Source organism: Phyllostomus hastatus, unplaced genomic scaffold (assembly GCF_019186645.2).
Source record: "Phyllostomus hastatus isolate PE091 unplaced genomic scaffold, TTU_PhHast_1.1 phas_scaffold_55, whole genome shotgun sequence".
NCBI classification, from domain to species: Eukaryota; Metazoa; Chordata; class Mammalia; order Chiroptera; family Phyllostomidae; genus Phyllostomus; species Phyllostomus hastatus.
In genome coordinates this window covers 13,843,649-13,853,975 of record NW_025334035.1, presented here as the reverse complement: position 1 = coordinate 13,853,975, position 10,327 = coordinate 13,843,649, and the positions used below count along the sequence as shown (strand labels likewise).

The window sequence follows — 10,327 nt, the reverse complement described above, 5'->3', positions numbered from 1 at the left end:
CAGGGGATTCCACACCTCCCTACTGAAGTGGCCCTGCTTAGGAATCCCACCCAGGGCCTGGCCCCCCAGGAGACCTTGGCAATCTGGTGACTTCCCTGAAGAATTCTAACAGCCCTTCCCAGAGAGTAGTGAGGAGGGGTGTGGGGAGGGGGGAGCTGAGGAGTGAGCCCAAAGAACACCTTCACAGTCAGGAAGCAAGTCTGCTTTTTCACCAATTTGCTGTGTAGCCTGGAGCCACACTTCACCTTTTTGAGTCTCCGCTAAAATGGGAATAACTCCCTACAATCACTCTGCAGAGGCAGGCAGGGTATGTTGCAGTCACTGTCCTTTTAATGAGTTTACTACGCATGTAGAGCATGGCTCAATATGCATGCCTAACTGCAGGAGTTAGGGGAAAGGCTAAGGTGAGGTTAACAGGAGACCTAAAGCCCAGACTAGAAACATCCATTGAAACTGAGGCCTGGCAGAAGCCTCTTTACACGTGGCATAGGTAGGGGATGGGCAAGGGAGTGTTAAATCTTTACCACCAAGAATACAAAACTTTGTTCCGCAGCCTGGGATTCCCAGGGCAGTCCTTAAAGTGATGGGGGGGAACGTCGGGCTGGGAGCTGCTGTTCATCAGGGGAAACTGCTTCTCTTCGAAGCTCCTGCTTCTCTTCGTGGCTCCTCCCGGTCAAGGATTCTGAGACTCCCACACAAGCTCTTCAGGCCTCTCTTGGCTGGGAGAGCTGAACTCACCAAAGTAACAGGTGCCAGGGCACTGGGCGGCACAAGCTGTAGTAGTGGACCACTCTGTCCTGGTGTGCCTGGAAGGGGCGGAGCCCAGCCCGGGTGAGTGATGCTGCTGGCTGTGCCTGCGCTTGGCACAGTCACTGGGTGCTTTTCCACATTAACCCATTCAGTCCTCCCAACAGCCATAGAAGGACTGAGCTGTTGTCATTCCCATTTTACAGATGAGGAAACTGAGGTGGGGGAGGTGAAACGAACTTGCCCAGGGAACTGGGCTGGCTTGCCACTCAGCAGTCTGGGGCAGGGCAGCCGCTGGAGACCCAGGGGAAATTGGGGACAGAGCCAGACAAGCCTCGCCCCAAAGGCCCTGGCACAGCCAGTAGGCTTCCTGCCCGGAGTGGGGTGACATGGCGTCATCAAGAAACTCCTGGAAGCCAGGCCCTGGGTCACATGCCTTGTGCCTCTTCGACCTGGGTGGTGGGGAGGGGCCGTGGCACAGGCTGGGCTGGCAGGGTCTGAAGCCAGCTGGGCCTGTTTTCACAGCAGAGCTTCCAGGCCCAACACCTGGTTGGGATTGCCACCAGGTGTGTCCTGGACACCCAGACAGGGCTGACCCAGGCAGCCCACCCTCCACTCCAAGGCCCCCACCCCTTGGGGATGTGGTCAAAAAGCTGGGCCCCTCCCTGCATGACTTTGGTTTTACCGACTGTGAGATGAAGGGGGTACATCTTCCCCCTTCCTTCCCCAGTTGTTTCTGAGCATCTTAGAGATGAGAAGCATCTTTTGTGGGTTCCAAGCCATTTGGGGCAGGTGTCCAGAGCCAGCATGGCCTCTCCAAGGCCACTTGTGCTGAGCCCTGCCCACTATGGGTGGAGCTGGGCCTAGCTGCCCTGGGCATAGCCTAGGAGGCCACTGAAACCCCTCTCCACCCCTGGAGGTCCCGCCACCTTCCACTTACACTTCTGCAGTAGCTAAGCCAGACCTATCCAGGTTATGGCCCAGGGGGCCAAAGCACAGAGACACCTGGAGCCCTGGCTGGGTTCCCCTCCTCTCCCTTTTCCATCTGGATGCAATGGAACCAGGTGGCCGTTGACATGGATGATTCTGTATTTTCATTCCGTATTGGCCTCTGCTGTGCACTGGATGAGTTATTCCTAGCTCCAATCCTTTCCAGGTCATCTCCAGGGTTATCATGAGTCACTCACTAGACCCTCCACACACAGTTGGTCGAAGCCCAAAGCTGCCTCCACAGTGTGGAGTGAGGGTCACAGACGTGACAAGTGAAGGGGACATCTGTCCCCTGGGGAACTAACTGGCTATTTGCGGAGAGGCCAGATATAGACCGAGGGGGTCCCCCAGAATGGGCTGGGTCGAGTTGGTGGCAGGGAGAGTGAATGGGGACCCCAGGCGTCAGGGGCTGAATCCAGCTATACATGGGTCCTGATCTGGAGGTAACTGTCCAGCGTAGGCTTCACCAGTGACACTGGGCTCTGTAACTGGGCACCCTTTCAGCCAGCCAGGGCTGTGAGCTCTCCTGCAGTCCTGGGCCTCACACCTAGTCCACTTCCCTTGTTACAAGTTGAGTGTGGGCAGTGGATTTACCACCTGTGGTTCACTTTGACAGGTCAGGAAAGAACAGAGGGTTGTGACTTGCTCAGGGACCTGCAGTGTAGCCTGTTGCCCTGGGTAGGGTGCTCTCAGAGGGAGTGTGTGTGTGGTGGGCGGGGGGGGAGGAGATGGCCCCAGACGGAGGAGTCCACTTTGTCCCCAGAAACATGCAGTTGACTCCCTAGTGCTGAAAGGGAGACTGTGCTCCCTGGAGCCTGGGGACCCAGGGCTGGGGGCCTGGGCTTGGAGGTCCAGGCTGGGGCTCTTGGGGGGCCACCCAGCAAGAATGGGCAGGGAGTCCTCTGAAATAAGCTGAAATTTCTGGATTACTCATGCCTGTTGACCTCTGGTCCTGCCTGCCCCGCCCCCTGGGGACTCAAAAGAGACCCTTTACAAAAGAGGCAGGTTAGAAAAGGCTCCTCAGTGCTTCCAGGGGGGCAGCAGGCAGGACCCACGCTGCCCCTCTGGGGTCTCTGGGGAGAGCCGAGAGCTCCACGAGTGGGGCATAGCAGGTGGCCTGGAGGGAGTATGGGGGTGGGGGCGGAATGCCCTGGGTGTGCACTGACCACGGATTGTTTGTGCCTCCCCAGAGTTCCTCCTGCCTCTGCAAAATGTCTGGTTTGGGGGTGGGGGTGGCTCTGGGGCTCCTGCTGAAACTCCTGGGAGAGAGACAGGCTGGAGCTGTGGACACCTCAGGCAGCCACATGGATCAGCAAAGCCAGAGAGGAACCGGTTCCTGACCAGGCCCCTGAGCACCTGCGTCCAGCTGTCCTTGATGCTGAACCACCTGAACTTCTCAGTTCCATGTGCCAGTGAATTCCTCTTGGTGGTGAAATCAAACCTGTTTGTGCCACAGCCAAGAGTTCCAATATGCCTTACATAAACGAGGAGTCATGGTTACATACTATCATCATCTGGGACAGAGAGGAGCTGACACTGTTCAACTTTACTCGAGCACTTCCCAAACCTCCTCTACAAACCCCTCCTTTGAAGGGACAGCTGCTACTGTATGGGGAAGATACATCTCCGTGAGTGCTCGCCAGGGCTCTGGAGGCCCTCCCTGGAGACTGGCCGGTTGGGTAGGGTCAGTTGCATGGTCACCCTCCCTCGCCTGTGGTCTGTGAACTCCTGCTTCCCCAGCCTCCCTTCTGCTGCCCCAGAAGGGGCACCAGTGCTTCTGGCTGCAGGGTGCCCTTGATTCTGGGAACTGAGCCAGGCCCGAGCCCCCTGTTCTCCTAGCTCAGAGTGGGCTCTCAGGGACTCGGGCTGAAAGCACCAGTGTGTGGTGGGTCTCAGGTCCAGCTCCCTCTCCATGGAACAGGGCACAGCCCAGGCCCCTCTGGGCACCCCCAGTACTTCAGCAGGGCTGAGGGCACAGCAAGGGCTCAGGATGCACACCTTCCATTCTATTCACAGGGCCTGGGGCTGGCCAGTCTCCATGCTTCAGAGGGGGTCCGAGTCTCCCACTGACTGGTTGGAAATGGGTGGGGACTCTGCAGCTCCCTGGAACCCAGACAGGCGTCTGGCTGAAGGAAGCTCAGTGCTGCCACTTCTGGCCTGGGCTGTCCCAGTGTGACACTCTAACTCTGCCCCCTCTGCCTCCTACCATCAGTCAGGACAGCTCCCCCTCAGCTACCCACCCCTGGGGAGCAGGGGTTCAGAGTAGGTGGTCGGCCACACCACTGGTCACAGAGATGGTGCCCTTCATGCCCACTCCTCCATGTGACCCTAGGCAAGTGTACGGCTCTTTTCAGACCTCACTTCTTTACCTGCGCATGAGAGGTTGAGCAGATGCCTCTGCATCGATCCCAGGTTCACCTGCGTACTTAACAAATCTACCCCACTTGAGGTCCATCCTCCAACCCAGGGAGGTAAAGAGATTAAAAGGGGTAGGCACTTTGTGGCTTCCACAGCCCCTGCCCCCGCAGGGCGTGCGGAGCCAGCTTCCGAAGGACACCGCCTGGCAGCCGTGCCCAGGGTGCCGTTCCGGGCACAGGAGGGGCCTTTTTGAAAGGGAGAGGGGGTGGGCTGGGGGCAGTGGGAGTGACTGCTCCAGAGTAGAGCCTTCTTTGGGAATGATGAAAATGCTCTAAAGTCACTGCACAATTCTGCAGGCACTGGAAAGTACTTTAGACTAGTGAACTATATGCCATGTGAATTATATCTCAGTGAAGCTGTTACTGACGGGGCGGGGGGTGGGCACTTGGAGTGGCAGCTGTCAAATCGAGCACCCAGTACAATTTCTGTAGAAGATTCAAAGGCCCAGCCAAGTTCAGGAAGCCCAGCTGTGGTGGCATCTCAGGCCTGCTTGCTCAAAGTGTCAGATGCCCCAGGTGGGGAGGAGTGCCCAGCACACACTGGGACCAGGACTAGACACAGGGCGAGGGCCTCCGTCTGGAGGTCCCAAGCAGCTGTGCTGGCTTTAACGCCTGCTGCGACCAGCGCTCCCAAACTGGGCTGTCCCAACCGTGGGGACTTTCCTCCAGCCCGATGCCCCTCGCAGCTGGGCCTTGCGGGGAGGCCTGCAGTGGGCTTCCCAGACTGCCCCACCATCAGGGACCTGTGGCAGCTCCCACTGAAAGAAGACGGGTGGTTGGTCCGGTCAGTCCCTGGACGATCACAGCCCACTCCAGAGATCACAGAGGAACCAGCTGTTTGTTTGTTTATTGTGGAACACTTTACATGCAAGAACCCAAACTCGAGAGACACTATCTGGAAGGAGAGCCAGAGGGTGGGCGGGCGCTCTGGTGTTGTGCTGAGCCTCAGGTGTACTGACCTGCCCTCCAGAGCTGGCTCTGCCTGCAGAAACACACGACAGCGACGAAACACCAGACCTCGGGGATGAGTGAACAACAGATTCAACATATTCCTTTCCTCAACAGTCCCCAACAATCCTGAGAACCCTCATAAATGAATTGCAAACTTTAGGAAATAAACATCTATCCTCCTTTTACCAGGAGAACCTGGAGGTTTTCCAGGAAAGAAGCAGTGTGACCCCGGGGCTGACAGTTGTCGGGGTAGGTGGGCAGTGCTACAGAGGAAGACTGGCTTGGGCCCCACGGGCAGGCAAGGCACCGGGAGAGTCGGGTACCACGGAGGCATCTTCCAGGTACACATACCCTTAGCCATGGATGGTGAAGCTGGCTGTTTCCCCTGTGGGTGGACAGGGAAGAGGAGCCCAGGTCCTCACAGGAGACAGACGGTAGGCTGCATGAGGCCAGGCTGCCAGCCTAGTGCTCTTTGGGGCACCTTTCCCTGGCTGGCCCTCAGCTCCCTGGAACCTCCCCACTTCATGCTGGGCTGGACAGAGTTAGCACTGTCCGGAGAGGTGAACTAGGGAAGTGGAGGCAGGAAGAGGAGGAGCGAGAATGGGGGCAGCAGGCGGCATCTACCCCAGTGACCCCAGAGGAGCCAGTGTCTGCAGCTCTCCAGTGGCCACAAGAGACCTCGCTGCCACTCTTCCAGTTGAGGGGCTGAGTGACAGCACAGGTCCCACACCTCCTAGGACCTCTTGCTATGGACCCCAGTAAGCAAGGGAAGGGTTATAAGCCAGAGCAGGCAGCATGGCCACTCATACTGCGGGCTCATAACTGTGAGGCTGATGACAGGAGGGCAGGCAAGATGACCACTCCCCTCCCCCTCCCCAGCCCAGGCCAGTAACAAGCCCTCTTAGCTCCAAACCCCTCATCCCATGCATGCCGATGACAGCTGGTGTCCCTGCTGGGTGCCTGGGATCCTGGGCAGGGACACTCTGGCCAAAGGCCCACCAGGGCTCTGGGTCAGACTGCACCTCACGCCGCCCCTTCAGCCCACCTCCAGAAAGGCTGGTGGGGGAAATGGTTAGGTTCCACATCTCAGCACACAATGAACACACAAAAGGTTAAACATGTCCCCAACAAAATATTTTGACAAAATAAATACTTTAACCTATAATCAGGTATAATTAGTGCTTATAAGGAATTACAGAAATAATTTAGTGTCATTAAGTGCACACTTTATCTGTGATTTCTAACACTTGTGGAGAGGCTGGTAGCTTGGGAGGGCCCCACTCTCCTAGGGGACTCTGCTCTTGTCCTAAGCAGGTGGCCTGAGGGCTCTGCTCCCAGATGGAATATGGAGGGGACTTAGTCCAGGGAGCCTATGGCCTCAGGACAGGAAGGGCTGAGTGGCACCCTCTCCCTCGCTGGCACCTGGGCCTATCCGTGCTTCCTGTGCAGGCCTCAAGCATGCATCACCTGCTTCAGTGCAGGGGCAGACTGCCTCTGGAGGTGACGTGTAAGCAGGAGGGGTGGCTCCAGGCTGGGAAGGCAGGTGACACTACTGTGTATGGAGCAATGCCTTCTTACCAGCCCACAGGAGTCCACCAAGCCCTGCTACCCAGCAGAGCTGGGGGCAGCTCTGGATAGCCGGTATGCATTAGAAGCAGCTGTGCTGGGGTCTCCCAAGGCAGAAGCAGGCTTCGGCTGCAATTGGTGCCAGGAGCCTGCTCTCCCCTCAGACTCTGGTCTGTGAAGACTTTCTCTCCCACAAGAGGTGGAGGCTGGCTCTTCTGTTGCAGCACACTGGATGGCTGCCATGGGGCTGCAGCTCCTGCAGGACTGCCCACCTGATGCCCGGCTGCCCACAGCAACGGGCTGGCACACTAGAAAAGGCGAGCCCTGACCATCAGCAAGAAAAGGCTGGGGATGCTCCCTGGGGTTGCTGGGTATGACTGCCACCCCAGCCACCTTCTCTGAAGCTCAGGTCAAGCCTTCGGACTTCAGACATGTTAATGCCCAGGCTGGCCTCAGGGCCTCTGCCCTCAGGGAATGTGAGGAGAGGTATGGGCTGGCCAGGGCCAGGGCGAGGGAGAGTGGAGGGCTGGCAGAGCTCCTGGCTGCTCCCTGGGTGTCCTCTGAGGACCTGCAGCGTGACGTCTCTAGCTGGTCCTGCCAGGTGGACCCCAGCTGGATCCCAAAGCCTCCTTTCCGGAGGAAGCTGCCATGGTGCTAGGCTGGGCCTGGGGCTCTGGGGTGCGCAGCACCTTGCTGCCACCAGAATTGCGCCCATGGGGGTTCAGCATGGCGGCCTCGGCCCTCGGCTGGCTGACCTCCTCTCCAGAGCCCGCGGCACTCACCTGCATCGGCCTAGCTCCTCCTCCCGCATGGCCACTAGGCGGGAAAGGCTGACCTCGTGGTGGAGTGGGAGCACGTGCAGCCTGGCCCGGCCTGCCCCTGACACTTGGGCAGTGCAGGCCGAAGCACCAGCCTGGGTCCCAGAGACCACGGGATGGTGCAGAGCCACTGTACAGCCTGTTTGTTTTGGGGTGGCAGCAGCAGCACAGGCAGGGGTCAGGCGGAAGCTGGCTTGGGCTGAGCCCGGAGCACCTCGCCCACAGCCAGAGACATGGCAGCCAGGGCTCAGGATGGAAGCAGGTGTCACGGGCCCTGGCAAACCCAGGCTGTCAGCCGTCTCGGTTGGCTTGGAGAGAGAATATAAATCTGTGGCCTTGGGGCACCTAGGGTGGGAGGAGATCAGGATGCCAGAACAGCCTGTGGAGAAGGCCCAGGCCCATGCCAAGGAGAACAGAGACCTTACTTTTGCTTTGGATCCAAGCATGGCACAAAGTTGTCTGCGGCTGGGCCCCACAGGCAGTGGCTCGGAGGCTGCCATGGACCAGGCTGAAGCCCCCCCGCACAGCATGCTCACAAACCCACAGAGCAAGGCCTCCTGGGCAGCCCTCCACAGACGGCAGTGGAAGGAGGGAGCATGTAGTGTGGGCAGTTTGGTTTTCGGTAGTGTTTGCTAATCGGCAGGCCTGCCCTCCCCCGATGCCAGCAATGTGCGGGGCCAGAGGGGCCACTGGTCCCAGGCTCAGCTGCTAAGTCCCAAAGAGAGGTTCAAGAGGAGAGCCGTCATGCAGAGGCACCCCACAGAGCCTTCTAAAGTGCAAAGCATGCCACATGCCACCAGGTGACACGTGCCCAGAAGGGAGATGGAGCCTGCAGGTGCAGACAAGCCCTTTCTGAAACAGAGGGGCGGGGAGAGCAGGCCAGACTGAGACCTACTGAGCCAGGGAAGGGGCAGGGGCATATGGAGAAAGAGGCCAGGGTCTGACCCCATTCTCTGTGGGCAGGTGACCTTGCCTGAGGCTGGGCCCTACTGTCTGATTCTCCTGGAAGGGACCATGAGCAGAGGGGGCCTGTGGGTGGGAGGGGCCCCTCCAGCCACAGCGATACTGTCCCACCACCTACCACCTAGAGAAAAGGTGGCTAAAGCTGTCCTGACCAGTGGGAGGCCTGGAAGCAAATACAGCGGCATTTCCATGGAGACAGCAGTGCAGGGCCATAGGGCCTTGTGGGGGCTGGGGACAGGAGGAGGGGCCAGTGGCTAGAGATAAGAGGGACCTGCCATCCGCCGAGCCAAACCGAAGACCAGCTCACAGGGCGAAGAGGGCGTCCTCTGATCGCTCGGACTTCTTTCGGCCGGGGGCGTTGGAGGCCGGGGCTGGGGCCTCCACAGGGGGTGAGGGAAGGTTGGGAACCATTTCAGCAGCTTTGGCTCTTTCTTCAAGGAATTTATCAAACTCTGCAATACAAAACCAAGGCAGGAGCCAGGATTGGTGGAGGGCCAGGCCCATATTGAGGCTCAAACAACCTCGTCCTACCTGCTCCCCACAGAGTGCCACTCACTTGTGCCCACAGGGTCACCCCAGCATGAGTGCCTGCCCTGGCTCACTGTTCTGGGCCACCTGCCAGGGAGTGACAGGGAACCAAGCAGCCAGAGCCGGAGTGCCTCTGGGCATGCTGCTGCCTGGGGCCTGGCCTGGATCTCGGACTCTGCCTCCACACGAGCAGGGAACTAACTCCCAGCTGTGAGTGGACGTGGGGGACAAGGACAGTTACATTCCTGTCCCCTGCAACTGGGGAGCTTTTCCACTCTGCTAGTCAGCACTGGAAGCAGGGCAGGGAGAGCTGGAGGGGTGGCCCTACTTAACCTTGGCAGGGAAGCCCCCTCCCCCCACAGCTGGAAAGCAGGGTCCTGTGCCTGCAGGGGGCCTGACCAGGTGTTCAGGCTGAGTGAGGAGCCCATGCAGAGTGAAGGCTGGTGGGCCAAGGGGAGGTACAGGGCACAATGGAAAGGGAACGAGGTGAGAGAGGGAGGGGAGTGCAGAGACACTGATGGGGACCTCCCCACACAGCCCATACAGCTGGTCCCCTGGAGGGAGGCCACAGGACGCCAGGCCAGGGGAGGTCCCCATGTGCCCTGTGGACTGCACAGCACAGGTCTGGCCTCAGCCGGATTGAGCATTTGGGGGTGGGGCAAACTGGTTAGGAGCACAGGTTTTGGGGTCATGCAGACACAGGATGGCAGTATGCACCTGCTGTTCGCTAGCTCTATGACACTTCCCTCACCCGCATGAGGCTAGGAGGGGACAGTCAAAAAGCTCCTGCCCAGAGGCCCAGCTTAGGCCAGGTACCAGACAGCACCCAGCTGCGGGAGTGCCAGCCCCTGTGCACCCCAGAGCCGGGGAGAGAGCAGCCAGCAGGTGGGGTGCTGGGAAGCCATGGCCAGCTGCCGTACCTTCACTGGTGACGCCCTCTTCCAGGTCATCGCCTTTCTGTGGGAGGAGCAGAGAGAGCCCATCAGGACCCCACCAGCCCGCCCCTCCCCCCACAGCCTGGCTCCCCATCCCGAGTTCTGTAATAGTCAGGAACTGCTTATCTTATTTGAGAAACACAAGCTCTGTTTTTTAGAAAGCAAAAGCAAAAACCACTTAAGAAGGTTCTAGGTTTTGATCCTCCAGAAAGGCCCCCCAAAAAACATCCAGAAAAAGGTGCAAGTTGGCAGTTGGGGCTGAGCTGGGGGGCAGGACCATGGGAGGCCTGTGCCTACCCATCTCTCCCAGAGAGGCCACGAGGCACACTCACAGCCCCCCAGGAGCTCCGCCACTCAGCACTGCTTCACGGCCAGCCCCAGGCTTCCGGAAGTCACCGTCCATGCCAATAGC

At 59.0% G+C, this 10,327-nt stretch overlaps 1 protein-coding gene across 10 annotated transcripts in view; it reads right to left on the bottom strand.

Moving 5' to 3' along the window:
- Positions 1-4,973: 4,973 nt before the first annotated feature.
- TOM1L2 (target of myb1 like 2 membrane trafficking protein) overlaps positions 4,974-10,327 on the bottom strand; it is a 120,099-nt gene continuing 114,745 nt past the window's right edge. For all 10 annotated transcript variants that reach the window (XM_045824007.1, XM_045824009.1, XM_045824012.1 and 7 more), the window contains 2 exons: positions 9,901-9,937; positions 4,974-8,904 (listed from right to left, as the gene is read on the bottom strand). In XM_045824007.1, the coding sequence (XP_045679963.1) occupies positions 8,756-8,904; positions 9,901-9,937 (186 nt within the window). In that variant the 3' untranslated portion in view covers positions 4,974-8,755. The remainder of the gene's footprint in view (positions 8,905-9,900; positions 9,938-10,327) is intronic.